At 39.3% G+C, this 19,082-nt stretch overlaps 1 protein-coding gene across 1 annotated transcript; it reads right to left on the minus strand.

The window, feature by feature from the left end:
• Positions 1–524: 524 nt before the first annotated feature.
• LOC138900291 (uncharacterized) lies at positions 525–1,255 on the minus strand. Its single transcript, XM_070187014.1, has 3 exons — positions 948–1,255; positions 682–828; positions 525–591 (listed from the first exon to the last, which is right to left on the minus strand). Exons 1-3 carry the CDS (start codon positions 1,253–1,255, stop codon positions 525–527), a joined length of 522 nt encoding a protein of 173 aa, XP_070043115.1.
• Between the last annotated feature and the right edge of the window lie 17,827 nt (positions 1,256–19,082).

Genomic DNA, 19,082 nt, shown 5'->3' on the forward strand with positions numbered 1-19,082 from the left:
CTATGCCGATCCGAGAAGCATCACAATACATTGTATAAGAGCCCGAAGCTGACGGCAAAACTAGAACTGGAGATGTGGTCAAGGCAGCTTTAAGCTTCTGAAAGCTCTCCTCACACTCATCCGACCACTTGAAGGGAGCACCCTTTTGGGTCAATTTGGTCAAGGGCGATGCAATAGATGAGAAACTCTTCACAAAGCGGAGATAATAACCGGCCAAGCTAAGAAAACTCTGAATCTCTGTAGTTGAGAACAGTCTGGGCCAACTCTGAACCACCTCTATCTTCTTCGGATCCATCTGAATACCCTCACTGGACTCCACGTGCCCCAAGATAAGGCTGAAATACATCGTTTATCAGATGCATGAACGCTGCTAGGGATTTGGTCATCCCGAAAGACATCACCAGGAATTCATAATGACCATAACGGGTCCTGAAAGATGTCTTAAGAATATCCGAGTCTCGAATCTTCAATTGTGATACCCAGACCTCAGATCAATCTTGGAGACACTCCCTCGCTCCTTTAAGCTAGTCAAATAGATCCTCAATGCGCGGTAAAGGATACTTGTTCTTGATTGTGACCTTGTTCAACTGCCTATAATCAATGCACATTCTCATGGTACCATCCTTTTTCTTCACAAACAGAACAGGTTCACCCCAAGGTGACACACTAGGCCTAATGAACCCCTTATCAGGGAGTTCCTGAAGCTTCTCCTTCAACTCCTTTAACTCAGTCGGTGCCATAAGATACGGAGGAATAGAAATGGGTTGAGTGCCCGGCACCATGTCAATGCCAAAGTCGATATCCCTGTCAGGTGGCATGCCGGCAGGTCTGCAGGAAACACATCCGGGAAATCTTGCACCACCGGAACAGAATTAATAGTAGGGGTCTCTGCACTAACATCCCTCACAAAGGCCAAATAAGATAGACAACCCTTCTCAACCATTCACTGAGCCTTCAAGTATGAAATCACTCTACTGGGAACATAGTCTAGAGAACCTCGCCACTCAATCTGTGGCAACCCCGGCATCGCCAATGTCACGGGCTTAGCGTGATAATCCAGAACAGCATGACATGGAGACAACCAGTCCATACCCAAGATCACAACGAAATCAACCACACTAAGTAACAAGAGGTCAACTCTAGTGTCCAATCCCCCAATAGTCACTTCACACGACCGGTATACCCGGTCTACAATAATAGTATTGCCCACCAGTGTAGATACATGAACATATGAAACTAAGGACTCATAGGGCATTTTCAGATAATGGGCAAAATACGAATGACACGTATGAATAAGTGGAACCGGGGTCAAATAATACAAAGGCATCCATATGGCAGACTGAGACAATACATATGATCACTGCATCGGAAGCAATGGCATCTGGTCTAGTGGGAAGAGCATAGAATCGAGCCTGGCTGCCACCTGATCGGCCTCCCCCTCTAGGGAGACCTCTAGCTGACTGGGCCCCACCCTGAGCTGGCTGAGCGAGTGGTGAAGTAACTGGTGCTGAATCTGTAGTCTGACTCTTCTGCTAAGCCGGACCTCCCGTAATGCGGGGACAATATCTCCTGATATATCCAAACTCTCCACACTCATAGAAACTCCCTGGTGCTGGTGGTGGGGACTAGAGGGAGCCCTGAGCACCGGGATAACTGGTAGAAAGACCTGGCATAGACGAGCCCTGACCCGATGGAGAACAGGACGAACTCTGAGATGGAAGGGCACTGAGAGATGAGTGACCTTGCTGATAAATGTGTGAACCATGGCCAGATGATACACCACGATGAACTGGGCGAGCCGTCTGAGCATACCTGTAAGGACGACCACTGTCGTGGTAGAACTGACCCCCAGAAGGAACACTGCTGAATCCACCCTATCCACGAGGCCTCTTGGCCTCCCTCTCAACCCTCTCCTGGTTGTGGACCATCTCTATCTGACGAGCAATGTAGACAATCTTATCGAAAGTAGCACCAGGCACCCTCTCTCTAGTCATAACCAATCGCAGCTGAAATGTGAGGCCATCAATGAACCTCCTGATACTCTCCCTTTCTGTGGGAACCAACCAGACTGCATGACGGGCCAACTCACAAAACCTCATCTCGTACTGCGTCACAGACATATCACCCTAACAAAGCTGCTCAAACTATCTACGTAGCTCCTCTCTGCAGGACTGAGGCACGAACTTCTCCAGGAAGAGAACAGAGAACTCTTGCCATATAAGGGGTGCTGCGCCGACCGGCCTACGCCTCTCATAACCCTCCCACCAACTGAAGGTATCCTTAGAGAACTGAAAAGTAGTGAACGAGATCCCACTGGTCTCCAGAATACATGTTGTACGGAGAATCCTATGACACTTGTCCAAGAAACCCTGGCATCCTCCGCCTTTGTACCACTGAAAGATGGAGGCTGGAGTCTCCCAAACCTCTCCAATATCCGCTGCTCATCATCAGACATAACAGGAACTACATGGGCCTGAGCAGCTTTAATCGGCTGGGCTGGTGGTGCCCCGGTATCTGAAGTCCCTGTACTACCTGATCTGGAGTTCAGGAAACAGGGGTTTGAGTACCTTCCCCGCATGAGAAGTGGCAGGTGCTGCCTGAGCCGAAACCACCTGACCAAGGCCGGTACAAACTATCAGAATCTGAGTTAAGGCCTCCTGAAGGCCTGTAATCACAAGGGGCATAGGTGGTGCCTGAGCTGGTCCCACAGGTTCATCCATAACTGGAACCTGCTCCTGAACTGGGGTAACTTGTGTATCTGCAGGTGCTACCCTAGCTGCTATGCGAGCTGCACCTCTACCCCTATCGTGGCCTCTACCGCGACCTCGGCCTCTCGCGGCCCTAACCGGTGGTACTAGTGGTTGTCCATCCTGCCCAGTAGTACGTGTCCTCACCATATGTTAGAGAATAGAACAACAGGAGTTTAGTTATCAGAATCAATAGATTCGCACGACAATAATTCAAGAATGTGAAGTTTCCTAAGGGTTCGACAACCTTTCGAAGATAAGTACAACTGTCTCTGTACCGATCCATAAGACTCTACTAAGCCTACTCATGACTCGTGAGACCTATGTAACCTAGGCTCTGATACCAACTTATCACGGCCCAAAATCAACCGCCGTGATGATGCATATCATGGAACTAGGCAAGCCACTACTCAACTATCTTAACACAACAAAAGCTTTGAAATTATAGAAAGAGAAAATTAATATTTAATAAAAACCTTTTTGGAACAGAAGTAAACCCGCAACACGATACAATCTATGCCAAAATCGGGGTGTCATCGAGTACATGAGCATCAATACCAGGAACCGTCTAATACAATGTCTAAGGAATAAGAACTGAAATGCGATAAAGATAATGAAGGAGAGCCAAGACCTGCAAATGCCATGCAGCTACCTCGATAGTCTCCTGAATCAGCTGCCCAATATCAACATTCGCTATGGCCGTGAACACCTAGATCTGCACACGAAGTGCAGGGTGTAGCATAACTATAACCAACTCAATAAGTAACAATAATAAATAAGGAACTTGTCACGACCCAATTTTTCCTCCATTGGGTAACGTGATGGCACCTAGTCTTAGGAACTAGGTAAGCCTAATATTTATTTAATAACAATAATAATTTAATAACATCTAACAATCTTTGAAATGGAAACCTCCATAAAATTTACAATTCCCAAAACCGGTAGTACAAGTCATAAGCTCTATTGAATTACTATAAAGTCTACAAATACAACTATTTTGAAATAGATATAAAACAGTGCAAGTACAATATCAGAAGGTGACTTCAAAAGCCTGTGAACGCAGCAACAGGTTTACCTTGAGTCTCCACAGTAAAATCCGTACTGCTAGCGAGCAGTCAACTGACTCCACATTACCTGGCTCTGCACAAAAATGTGCAGAAGTATAGTATGAGTACACCACAGTCGGTACCCAGTAAGTATCAAGACTAACCTCAGTGGAGTAGTGACGAGGTACAGTCAAGACACTCACTAGTCAACTAACCTGTGCAATATAGCAGTATACAATAGTACTGGAAAATAACTAACAATGATAACAACAAAATCAACTAGTGATATAACATCAAGGCAACAAGAACATCATAATTATTGCTCAGACGAATAAGGAACACAAGTACACTCAATTAATCAAGTCCTTCAATTATAAATCCTTCATATATTATTCTTTAAGACAAATATCTTTCGAATATACTTCTTTTGAATCAATATCTTTCGAATATACTTCTTTCAAATAAATATACTTTCAAGTAAAAGTTACCATGTGATACCTTATTTCACAATCATAAAAATTACGGGTCTCAGCCCACTTTCATATTTTTCACGGCACCTCGTGCCCATATTTCTATCACAACCACACGGACAACTCACACGTCAATAATAAAATCATCATATTTTCCCTGGCACCTCATGCCCATATTTCTTTCATAACCACACAGACAACTCACGTACCAAAATATCAATGTATATAAGATCCGCATGATCAATTTATTTTCAATAAAGTAAGTTTAAAAATCAAGTAAGAAATCATCAAAGAAATGAGTTTATTTTTGAATTCGTTTGGATGAAGAAAATGATATTTCATTTAAAATGAAGCATCCAATGACTACTAATTTGGATGTAAAAATTTCTTACATTAAAACATAATATCAATTTCTTTTATTCGAAACGACTCAAATCTCGAAATCCAGAAAAAAAAATATAAACACAAATCCTTAGAGTCTTGTACAAAGAGCCAGAACCAACACAGTACAACAAGGAATACAAAACACATAATAAAATCAAATAATACATCACGGAAGAGCACAAGAATTTACATATCACGGAAAAACAAAAAAATCAAAGGCAAGTGCAACCATAGTTCCAAAGTAAATGCTCAACAGGGGATCTCCCGAGGTACTGCCTCGTAGTCCCAAAAGTAAATATGCAAGACAGGAGGGGGGGAGGGATCTCCCGAGGTACCGCCTCGTAGTACCAAAGTAAATATGCAACAACAACAACAAGGCCCCTAGGCCATCACAAATCAATCCCCGACATAGCCCACCTTGTCTCGCCACGTGTGTAATAGTAAAGTAAATGCTCGCCTTGTCTCGCCACACGTGTATAATAATGTTCCCACCTTGTCTCGCCACATGCGCAAACCCACATATATATATCCCACCTTGTCACGCCGCATGTACATAAATCAATAATAATAATAATAGCATGGCAGAAACCTCGTGCAAACACCCAAACAAAACTTTCCAACAATATAACGTACCAATATCACATCTCATAAATTGCACCTCAAGTGCTCAAATATTACAACATAACACAGATTGCACATTAAGTGCTCAAATATTACAACTTATCACAGATTGCACATCAAGTGCTCAAATATTATAACTTATCACAGATTGCACATCAAGTTCTCAAATATTACAACTTGCCACAAAATTCAACAATACATTATTTTCCGCAATACGGAGCACATGGCTCGACCATAATATGCACAAAATCTTAACAAATATATCCAGGAGTGAACAACTCAACAAAATAATATTTCACATAAAAATCAAGGTGGCAATCACACCAAATCATCATATATATATACAAATCCAACAAAACAAGAATTTAGACAAGACAATTAAAGGATTTAATAAGTGCCAATAATTTCCAATTTAATACATAAGGGCGTCTAAGGATTTTAGCCAATGAAATTTGTACATATAAACCAAGTACGTACTCGTCACCTCGCGTATATGGTTTTTTAATTACACAAATTGTACATAAGACTCAATGCCTAAGGGGTAATTCCCTCACTCAAGCTTAGGCAAGATACTTACCTTTTTGAAGTTATGCTAATATTCCATAATCGCCTTCTTACTTGAATTGACCTCCAAACGCCTCGAATCTAACCACAAATAATTCGATTCAGTCAATAAAATTTATTGGAATTAATTCCATAAGAAAATACTAATTTTCCAACAAAAATCCGAAATTAGCTCAAAAATCGTCCATGGGGCCCACGTCTCAGAACCCGACAAGAGTTACAAAATCCGAAAGCCCATTCAACCACGAGTCTAGCCATACCAATTTTACTTAATTCCGACATTAACTCGACCCTCAAATCTTCAAATTAACCAAAAGGGTTTTCTAATCTTTCCAACTTAATTCACCCATTAAATGTTAAAAATAACCATGGATTCGGGTAATTTAACCAATATTGAGTTAAGAACACTTATCCCATTGTTTTCTCTGAAAATCTCCCAAAAATCGCCTCAACCCGAGCTCCAAATCGGTAAAAATGGACCATTTTCAGAACTTAAAGTTTTTGTCCAGTGGTTTCTTCTTCGCGAACACGGTCAGTGCCTCGCGTTCGCGAAGCACAAATTTGCGCTGCCAAACATTGCTCTTCGCGAATGCGAGACCCCCTCGCGAACGCGATGCTTTACCGAGCTCTTCTAAATACCCATGCCCACTATTTTTCCCTTCGCGAACGCGATGCATAACCTAGCTCCTCTTCGCGAACGCGAAGGGAAAATCTTGCCGGCCTCATATTCTCCTTCGCGAATGCGAGGGCCCACTCGCGAACGCGAAGAAGGAAACCAGAAAAATACACCAACAGTCTTTACCCAACATGCCAAGTCCAAAAATGATCCGTTAACCTTCTGAAACTCACCCGAGGCCCCCGGGACCTCAACCAAATATACCAACATGTCCCAAAATATAATACGAACTTAGTCGAGGCTTCAAATCATATCAAACAACGCTAAAATCACGAATCATACCCCAATTCAAGCCTAATGAACTTTGAAGCTTCTAATTTCTACAAATGACGCCGGAACCTATCAAATCAAGTCCGATTGACCTCAAATTTTGCACACAAGTCATAAATAACATAACGGACCTATTAAAGTTTTCAGAAGCGGATTTCAACTCCGATATCAAAAAGTCAACCCCCGAGTCAAACTTTCCAAAAATTCGACTTTCGCCATTACAAGTCTAATTCTACTACAGACCTCCAAATAATTTTTCGGACACGCTCCTAAGTCCAAAATCACCATACGGAGCTATTAAAATTATCAGAAATCGAATCCAAAGTCGTTTATACATAAGTCGATATCTGGTCAACTTTTCCAACTTAAGTCTTAAATTATGAGAATTGTTCTTTTAATTAAATTTTGAATCTTTCAAAAATCAAACTCGACCACACCCACGGGTCATAATACATATTACGAAGCTGCTCGAGACCTTTAGTCGTTGAACGGGGTGTTAATTCTTAAAACGACAAGTTGGGTCGTTACAGAATTGAAAGATAGTGACGAGCTACACAGTTATAGTTCATTTCTAGTGATCTCAACTAGAAATTAGACATGCTTCCAAATCTGGAAATTTAAGTCAAATCAGTTTATACATGTCAAGTTCAAGTAAAATCCGAATATAGTATCTCTCAAACGTTTCAAAACAATGACATATAGCAGCTATGTGCAACAACAATGAAAGAAAATACCGCCTCTCAGGGCAACAATCACTCAGTCTTTCTCAATAGCTCATCACTCGGCTCCCAGCCCTCAACACTCACACTCAATAGGTATATGCGCTCACTAGGGGTGTACAGACTCCGGAGGGGCTCCTTCAGCCCAAGCGCTATATCGCTGCGGCATGCTGCCCGATCTCATATAAATAGCCATAAGGCTCGCTGGGGCGTGTAACCCGATCCATATATATATATATATATATATATATATATATATATATATATGTGTGTGTGTGTGCGTGTGTGTGTGTGTGGCTCGTTGCGACGTGTAACCCGATCCATAAACATACAGCCCTCAGGCCCGTTACGACGTGAAACCCGATCCATATATATACATATAGCTAACAGCTCGGTACTTAGGCCCTAACTCAGTCACTAACCTCTCTAGCCTCTCGGGCTCTCACAAACCATAAAAAAAAATCAGCCCAAACAAAGATAATATAATGTACCAACAATAAACAAGAAGAGACTGAGATATGATACGCAAGTAAACCGTGACTGAGTACAAAACATCAATTAGCAATTAATTCAACAAGTACACGACCTTTGTGGGTCACAACAGTGTAATCACATAGCCTAAGCATGACTCCTAGCATGATTTGCAGCCAAATTTCTACAATAGAGGGAGAACATATAGTTAACGACAAGTTATTTACTTTATAGTTTCACGGAATGGACCAAGTCACAATTCCTACTGTGCATGCCCACACACCCGTCACCTAGCATGTGCGTCACCACCAAAACAATCATATAACAACAAAATTCGAGGTTTCATACCCTCAGGACTAGATTTAAAACTGTTAATTACCTCGATCCGAGCCAAAACTCTACTCCAAAATGCCATTGCCTCATGAATCGGCCTCCAAATATCCCGAATCTAGCCACAAGCAATACAATACAATCAATACGGCTAAAGGAATTAATTCCATAATAAAAATATGAATTATAAGCCAAAAATCCGAAATTGGCTCAATCCCCCGGGCCCACGACTCGAAATCCGACAAAAGTCACAAAACCCAAAAGCTGATTCACTCACGAGTCTAACCATACCAAATTTGTTAAAATCCGACATCAAATCGTTATTCAAATCCCCAAAATTATCTCTCCAAATCCCTAGCCTCAAACCCCCAAATTTCACCTCAAAAACTCACCAACTAGGTGTAAATTTAGTGGGGAAAACTGTCACGCCCCAAAACCGAGGAGCGCGACCTGCACTCAACCGAGTGAACCCGACTGAGCAAGCCTGTTAGATTTCATTCTACCCAAATTCATCCGTGAATAAAGAGGAGATGTACTCCGTTAATCAAATACTGAAGAGATTTCATTAACCGATTCCATTTCATTCCCATTAACATCATTATTCAATATTTTCAAAATAGTACGAGTTTATAGATTTAATGAAAAACATGTTGCCAAATACCAACAGTTCTAATCCAATTCCCAATATCAAATACCACCCACAACCTGTCTACGGAACCTCTAAGTACAACTGAAGAGTAATATGGAAATACCGACAACAAGCCCCGGCTATACCTCAACCATAAAGTACATGAGAAACAAAAGATACATGACACCGAAATGAAGTGGGGCTCACCAAATCAGCTGAAAAGAGTGTACTGCTATCACTGATCAATGCCACCTGCTGTAGAACCACCTGCATCCATTAAAGATGCAGCGCCCCCAGCAAAAGGGACGTTAGTACTGTCGAATAACACTAGTATGTATAGCTAGAAATCCTCTTTCAAAATAGAATGCCCATATGATCTATACGTGGAGCACATAATATAATGTAATTGAAACAACCTGTACAAACAAGGACAACAAAAAATGGGCTCCTATTGTCTGCATTAATAATGTGTCTCATTAGGCCGTCCTTAGTGTTCACATATAATATTATACACTTATGCGTTTCATAGACCGTACATAGTGTTTATTCATACCGTATATCTATGCCTATTATACACAATGCACATATGTGTTTCATAGACCGTCCACATAATTTTATATCACAATGGATTCCATAACACAATGTACCTATGCGTTCATAGACCGTCCACAGAATTTCATAACACAATGTACCTATGCGTACCTATGCGTTCATAGATCGTCCACATGATTTCATAACACAATGTACCTATGCGTTTCATAGACCTTCCACAGGATTTCATAACACAATATACATATACGTTTCATAGACCGTCCATAGGATTTCATAACACAATATACCTATGTGTTTCATAGACCGTCCATAGGGTTTCATAACATAATATACCTATGTGTTTCATAGACCATCCATGGGGTTTCATAACATAATATACCTATGTGTTTCATAGACCGTTCATAGGATTTCATAACACAATATACCTATGCGTTTCATGGACCGTCCATAGGGTTTAATAACACAATATACCTATGCGTTTCATAGACCGTCCATAGGGTTTCATAACACAATAGACATATGCGTTTCATACACCGTCCAAAGGATTTCATAACACATTAGAAACAAAAGTACAACTGCGTACATCTCATAACCTTTCACACCACATATCACCTAATCCGTACTTTCAACCATTTATAATATTATTATTTCACTGGCTCTCTTGACCATACATATGATTCTTTATTCATGGCGCAATGGCCGTATTTCATATTCTACACTTTCATTTCTTCTCTTTCATAGATTATCATCATAATTACCAACAAGTAGAATATTCCGAAAATCACAACTTTAAATTCATTAGTAATGAAGGCTTTATAAACACAATCAATTTTTTTCCAATAAATGGAGTAAAATGATTGACAATCTAAGTACAAGTTAAAATCATACACAATTTCCACTCACGAGTATGTAAGAACGCAAAACACATTGAAAATTACTTACAAAGCATAGCATTAGCTAAAACAGCCACATATGAGCATCACTTGAGTTCATAAACATTTAGCCGATTATATTGTCGAAGTCAATTTTGGAACAGTTGAGTCAAAGCTCATTTCATAATTTTTCTCGCATTTTTCATCTCATTGGCACCATTGGTCACAAGTATAACTTTTACTATTGGCACGTTGGCCACACTTTATATTCCTAATTTACCGATTTCACTTCCAACCATCTTTATAGGTTATCAACAATAAGATATTCCCAATCAAGACTTTAGGTACACATATGAGCAATTAAGAGTCTTAAGGATATTGAGATTTTCTCACACAATTGGGCATACTAGCTTTCATTTGAAATACGATTCAAGCCACCACATTTTAATACGCAACCCATACTTTGAAACTCACGAAAATATTATAGAATTCAATTCCAAGAGAGAAAGTTTAGCCAACATACCTCAATTGAGCTTTCCTTAAATTACTACAACATTCCGGAAATTCTAGCAATCCCAATCTATTTTGAGACATAACAAAATTTAATAACAATTAGGAAGATATTCATGGTCTCAGCTCTTTTGAGCATTTTATCAAACACTAGGTGAGCAAAATTAACCACAAGGTTCTTCTACAAGATTTTCTTCACTACACAACCCAATCCTTACTTATTTAAGCTCAACAATCTTCCCACAAATCTTTTCAGTACATGCATGTATAGATAATACTCTCATACCCAAGAATCATACTCCTAATCAACCATCTTCTACCCAAATTCGAAATTGAAAACTAGGGTATAGAACATTACCTCTTAGATGAAGAACTTGTGAGTTTTCCTTGTTAATCTTCCAAGATTTGAGCAAGACTTGATGAATAATTAGCCTAGGGTTTTCTCTCTCTCTAAAACACTCTCCCTTCTCTCTAAAACATCAGAATATTTGCTCATAAATGACCCTTTGCGTGTATTTAACGAAGTAGGGTCGGGTTTTAAAATTCAAAAAATGGAGCTCCGGAACAGGTTCTGCGGTCGCATATGCGACCGCATAACAGTTATGCGGACCGCATATCGGTCGCATAATTAGTGTCCAAAATGACCAAAAATCTGCCTGAGTCTGCGGTCACTATGTGGTACGTATAACTGTTCTGCGATCGTATAGTACACCGCATAACAGTTATACAGTCGCATAGTCGACCGCATAATTGCTTCCGACTAACCCAATTAACTGCCTCACTCTGCGGCCATTATGCGGTCCGCAGAGTGATTCTGCGGTCGCATAATGGACAGCAGAAATGCACTTTTCCGCTAATAATTTTCCTTTACTTTCCTTTCTACAATCCTCAAATACGTAATCCTAGTCCGGCACCATGAAACATTATTTTCTTTGCAAATTTTACCGAGCTTTACACTTAAGTTCTTCAAAATTTTACGGGGTGTTACAAAAACGTAATCATTGAAGAAAATGGACACAAGGATCTTACCTCAAGATTTTCCCTTGAAAAGCCTTTTAAAAATCTCCAAAACCCGAGCTCAAAATGTTGAAATTAAGCCAAAATCGCGAAATTCTCGTTTTTAAACATTCTGCCCAGACCCCTTTCGCACCTGCGGCCATATTTTTGCATATGCGGTCCCGCTTCTGCGGTGAAAACTCTGCATCTACGAAAGTCACTTAGCTCAATTGCTTCCGCTTCTGCAAGCCTTGGACCGCATCTGCGCCTTCGCAGGTGCGGAAAATTCCATCGCACTTGCGCGCCTGCCTGTACCTGCGTGCGTCCACCCGCTTCTGTGCCCACATTCCCGCATCTGCGGCCTCTGCCCAAATCCTTCTTGGCCGCTTCTACGGCTCCCTCCCCGCTTTTGCGGGCTCGCGCCTGCGGTTCCCACTCCGCAGGTGCGATTAAACCAGCAACAGCAAAACTTCAGCTGCTTCCTCAACTTACTTCCAAGCCCGTTAACCACCCGAATTCAACCCGAGGCCCCCGGGACCTCAACCAAACATACCAACAAGTCTTATAATCCAATACAAACTTAATCAGACCCTCAAATTACCTCAAACAACATCAAAAATATGAATTCCATGTGGATTCAAGCCTAATAAACTATGAAATTTTCAAATTCTACAAACGACATCGAAACCTATCAAATCACGTCCGATTGACATCAAATTTTGAGCACAAGTCATAAATGACACCCACGAACCTACTCCAACTTCCGGAAATCCAATCTGACCCCGATATCAAAAAGTCCACTCTCGGTCAAAATTTTCAAAACTCCAACTTTCGCTAATTCAAGCCTAAATCTACTTCGGACCTCCAAATCATAATCCGGACACGCTCCTAAGTTCAAAGTCACCTAACGGAGCTAACAAAATCATAAAAATTCAAATCCGAGGTCGTTTACACATAAGTCGACATCCGGTCAACTTTTCCAATTTAAGCTTTCAATTAAGAGACTGAGTGTCTCAATTCACTCTGAAATCTCTCCGGACCCAAACCAACTAACCCGATAAATCATATAATAGATTTAGAATACAAAAGGAGCAGAAAAATGGGGGAACAAGGCTACAGCTCTCGAAACGACCGGTCAGGTCGTTACAACACCCCAAAACGTATGATGTAAACAACCTACCTAATACAATTAATTAATTTTTTACTTCTATTTATAAATAAAGGATAGGGTCATAAATTGCTTAGTTGTAATGTTGAATTGGTTTATGGTTGCTATGTAGTACAAGTTAGGTGGCCTAGGGTGTTGACTATGGTCAAAGCCAAGTACGGAATTAAATCAACGAGTAATTAGCCGGCGAGGCAAAAGCGGATTGGCGAGGAATTGGTAATGGAGCACGTGGTCCCCAAGTTGTGTATATAAATTATTGTAAGGAATGGTCATGTATGGGACCCACAAGAGGCAAGTTGAATTTTTATTTTAAACTTAAAAAGTTGGGACATGTCAACGTATGGTTCTTTTTCTGCTTTTTTATTTTTATTGTATTATTATTTGTTTTGGAGGGTTAGGAGTTTTATGTAGATGTCGTCAAATTAACACCCCTTTTGGACATAAAAAATTCACTTTTTTCCCGAAATAAGTGTTTGGTTATAAATTTTCAAATATTCACTTGAATATGAATTTTTAATTTTTTCGAAAATTTAAAAAATTCCAAAAAATTATTTTTCAAAATTTTCACTCAAATCACTTACAAAACTTCAAAAACAACCCAAAATTATATTCGTGTCAAAACACAACTCTATTTTTCAAAAATTATTTTCATTTAAAATTTTTTTTCACTTTTTTTTGGAATTTTACAATTCTTATGTCCAAACGCCCACTAAATATCTCCTACTCAAATTTTTTGGTTTAATTAATTAGACTCTTAGTCAAGAGCACATTTCAAAATATTGATCCTTCTAACATTTTTTTTTAGTAATCAGAGTAACACATCCCCCAGTTGATGAGATTGAAAATCTGCATATATGAGAAATTTTTGGTAGCGACATTTTTATCCTCGTAGTAGGTGTACCTAGTGATTGAAATTAAAACTTCCATTAAAGACGTTCAAAAGTATTCTAAATTCAATATATAAGTTAAAAGATAATATTTGACTTATATATAATTTTAGGGGGAAATGTATTTAATTGACCATGCTTTGGCATACAAAGCTTTAAATATAGGTGTATCCTACGCAAATATAAATTAAAGGGGCAAGTAAGTTTTCAGTACCAGACAATTAAACAAATAATAAAGGAAGAAAGAAACTCTGAACATTTAAGAGGTAAGCGCTCACTACTAGAAATATTTTCATTTCAAGAACTCGAACGCGAAACTTCTAATTAAAGCTTGTTTATCCGAAAATGGATAGCAATTGAATTTATACGTAATTTTAAGGATACGTGGTATAACTTGGTATAAATTGGGAAAGATAAATGAATGAATATTGAAATTAGTTGTAAAAGAAATGAATCCAATCCGAATGAATTAGTTAGCCTAAGCCTTCAAGTTGAATAAAGAGTAATCGATAGGAGAATAATATAACTAAATATCAAAACCAGAGAAGAATAGTGTATTGCTTTGTGTTCTATGGATTTTAATGAATCTCTCCAATCTGATGCCCATTACAAGTGATAACAACCCTTAATATAGTGGAGAAATCATATTTTGGATATAATTTAAAAATACATAGTGGGGATCCCATGATAGATTAATTAATTAATCTCTCCTTGATTTGTGTCGTGATTTCCGCCAAGATTCTCCCCCTAATTGCGGCTATAACGGCTTTTTTGTTCCTTGCTCGATCTTGATCCTGACCGATCTCGATCTTGATCGGTCTCTGAGTCTTCGAGCCCGATCTTGGTTCTGGCCTCGATCTTGATCGGTCGCTCGATCTCAAGCTCGACAACATATACTTCGCACCATGGCTCGATATTACAGTGATAATCTTCGGACCACCATGTTCCAATCTCGATTAGTCACCTAAAGGGCAAATTCGGTTCTGACCGTATACAGATAGTCCCCTCGTTTCTCGGAAAGAAGATGACGAGACACGATATAAATTATCGAAGTTCGACTTTGGTGGATGATGATGTCAGCCATGATCCCAATTATGACGTATGTAACAAACGTCCCTTCGGTCCAGTTATCAAGGCATTAAATGCATGTTAGTCATTGGTCGGCCACTATCAGTTCTGAACTGTTATCACCAGGCTATAAATATTCAAACTTTCATCCTTATCTAAACTTTTTACTTAAAAGTTTTTTCTCTACTCTTGTATCTTCTTCAGAGAATCCTTTTACTTCATACATTTTACATCGCATACAACCCTAATTCTCTTTTTCATTATTCATCAAATGGCGAAAACCTCCAATACAGTGCCACAAAAAGAGGCCGCTTCTTCATCACGACCCACCAATGGTGAGGATGCGGCGGAGCCTCGCCCCGAGGAATTCGTTACGGTAGGGTGTTCAACTGTCATTGTTTAAGGTTGAAAAACCCTCTTCGGTACCGGGCCAATGTGAGCCGATCTCAAGGTACCAGTGTACAATCACCGAGAAAATTCTCGAGAAAGTAAAACATGAATGCAACTGGGGTAACAAGCAAGTGGTAGTTCCATCGTCTGAAGAATCAATTACTACTCACGTGGAAGAGTTCTTAAATGTTTATACTTATCCTTTCACATTGGGTCCTTTAGACCCTATCATTGTCACCTTTTGGAGGATAGTGATTCTTCTTCGATTCTTATCAAATAAAATCGAGGAGTGTCTTTTCACCTTCGATCACCTTATGCGCCTTTATAGTCTCCGACTTTATCGAGGAGGGTTAATCAAGCTTGCTCGCCGAGCCACCAAAGCATCATTTTCGAGTATAGACGAGATCCGTGATCGAGGTTGGATGGGCCGGTTTGTTCGAGTCAAAACCTCGAACCTGATCCCTGCCGATGACATGTCGTTTCTTGAGAAATGGAATATGAACCATGAGTACTATTTCCCTTCGAGTATTTTAATTTGTGACTGCCTTTCATTTTCTTGATCTACTTTTTCTTTCTTGTTACAACTGTGGCTCGGATGCCGGAACCGATTCTGGATCTTAAACAATGGGTTGAAGGTTTGGTGCTGTAGAGACCGTACTCAGAGCGCGCTTGGGTGGAACTTTCAAAGGGTCGATGGGAAGCCCGTAGTCATGGTAAGTCTCTTTCTTAGATTGTTTGTTATTTGTTCCTCTTCACTTGCTTATCCCTTCTTTCCCTTTGTAGGACTTAGGAAGGATGTTGCCATGAGGCCCCAATCGGGTGATGAAGAGGTCCCTGTCCTGAGGCAGGTTAAAGAAAAGAAGAGAAAAGATGCACCGAGTTCCATGGTCTCGGAAAAGAAAAAACCGACAAAGAAATATCGCAAGCCCAAGGGGGGTTCTGGTATCATGCCTCTGGACTCGATTCGCCGATTAAGGGATGAGCCCGAAGAAGGAGAAGAGGAATTAGCCTGTGTACGAGCTAATGTTGTGATACAACAATCCTCCGAATCGGCGGAGGCAGTTAAGGGAACCCTGGCCACAATTCCTGAACAAGGAAAAGTCGAGACTATCCTGTCTCGAGCTGAGATGGTTGAAGGGGAGACCGAGGGCAAGACTTCTCGGGTAGCAGAAGATATCTCGAGGGATGAGCTCGGGATAATCGACATTAGCGGATCCCCTCAGATTTCAGATGCCATGATTCGTGAGGCCAACATATTAGAAGGTCGATCTTACAAGGGTATTCAGGAGTCGACTGATATCCACGACTTTCTGGATGGGCTCGCGTCAGCTGCCTCGGAGAAAATTATTGTCACGACCCAAAATTCCACCACATGCTTCGTGATGACACCTAGTCTCTAAGACTAGGTAAGCCGATTTTAATTACATTTTGGAGCCATTTTTTTTTTGAAACTAACAGCGGAATAAATATGAATATAACAACCTCCCAAGACTGGTAGTACCGAGTCACGAACTCTAACTGAATACATAAAATGATCTCAAGGATTGAATACTTAATATTGTTTGAATGAGAAAAAACAGTATAATGAAATGGAAAGATTCCAAGGAACTGCGACGACCAAGAAGCTCTACCTTGAATCCTTGCGATCCCACTCTAACTCGTCCGAGTAAGATATCTTCAATACCTGGCTCTGCACAAAAATGTGCAGAAGTGTATTATGAGTACACCACAGTCGGTACTCAGTAAGTATCAAGACTAACCTCAGTGGAGTAGAGACGAGGTACAGCCAAGACACTCACTAGTCTAATAACCTGTGCAATATAATATATAAAATAATAGGGAACAAATAACAATAAGGGTAACATAAAACAACCAGTGATATGCGCAACAATACAACAAGAACACCATTAATATTGCTCAACAAATAATAAATACAAGTACACATAATTAAATCAAGTTCTTCAAATATATGTCTTTCACATATAATTCTACCAAATAACTCTCTTTCAAATATAATTTCCAAATATCTTAATTCTTCCAAATAACTCTCTTTCAAATATAATTTTCTCAAATAAATATCTTTTAAATACAATTCTTTCATATAATACTTTCTAAATAAAAATCCTTCCAAATAAATATTTTGAATATAATTCTTTCAATTAAAAAGTCACAATGTGACACCTCATCTCATAATCATACAACTATGGGTCTCAGTCCATTTTCATATTTTTCATAAACACGGTCTCAACCCACTTTCATATTTCTACACCACTTCATGCCTATAATTAAATCATCATATTTTTCCGGCACCTCATGCCTCATTTCATATCATAACTGCACGGATAATTCACGTGCCAAATATCATTATCATATTTTTCCCCGCACCTCATTCCCATATTTCTTTCATAATCACACAGACAACTCACGTACCAAAATATCAATATATATAAGATCCGCATAGTCAATTTATTTTCAATAAAGTAAGTTTACAACTTTTAAATCAAGTAAGAAAGTATCAAAGAAATGAGTTTAGTTTTGAACTTGTTTGGGTGAATAAAATAATATTTCAATCAAAGTGAAGTATCCGATGACTACTAATTTAGATGTAAAAATTATTAATTTAAAAATATAATAGCAAATTTCTTTTATTCGAAAAAACTCAAATCTCAAAAACCCGTAAAACACAAATCCTTAGAGTCTTGTACAAGGAGCCAGAACCAACACAATATAACAAGGAGTACAAAACACATAATAAAATTAAATACTATATCACGGAAGAACACAAGAATTTACATATCACGGAAAAATAAAATAACCAAAGGCAAGTGCAAACATAGTCCCAAAATAGATGCTCAATAGGGGATCTCACGAGGTACCGCCTCGTAGTCCCAAAATAAATATGCAACAATAACAATGCCCCCAGGCCATCACAAATCAATCCCCGACATAGCCCCCTTGTCTCGCCACGTGTGCAATAGTAAAGTAAATGCACGCCTTGTCTCGCCACACGTGCATAATAATGTTCCGACCTTGTCTCGCCACATGCGCAACCCTCCCCCCATATATATATATATATATATATATATATATATATATATATATATATATATATATATATATATCCCACCTTGTCATGCCGCATGTGCATAAATCAATAGTAACAATAGCATGGCAGAAACCTCGTGCAAACACCCTAATAAATCTCCCAACAATATAACGTGCTAATATCACATTTCATAAATTGCACCTCAAGTGCTCAAATATTACAACATAATACAGATTGCACATCAAATGCTCAAATATTACAACTTATCACAGATTGCACATCAAGTGCTCAAATATTACAACTTATCACAGATTTGCACATCAAGTGCTCAAATATTACAACTTACCACAAAATTTAACAATACATTATTTTTCACAATAAGGAGCCCATGGCTCGACCATAATGTGCACAAAATCTTAATAAAAATATCCGGGAGTGAACAGCTCAACAAAATAATATTTCACATAAAATCAAGGTGGTAATCACACCAAATCATCGTATAAAATAATTTCAACAAACAAGGATCTAGGCATGACAAATAGAGAATTTAATAAGTTCCAATAATTTCCAATTTAATACCTAAGGGAGTCTTAAGGATTTTAATCAATGAAATTTTCACATATAAACCAAGTACGTATTCGTCACCTCGCGTACATGATTTTCAATT

The sequence above is a fragment of the Nicotiana tomentosiformis genome, chromosome 10 (genome assembly GCF_000390325.3).
Source record: "Nicotiana tomentosiformis chromosome 10, ASM39032v3, whole genome shotgun sequence".
Lineage (NCBI taxonomy): Eukaryota > Viridiplantae > Streptophyta > Magnoliopsida > Solanales > Solanaceae > Nicotiana > Nicotiana tomentosiformis.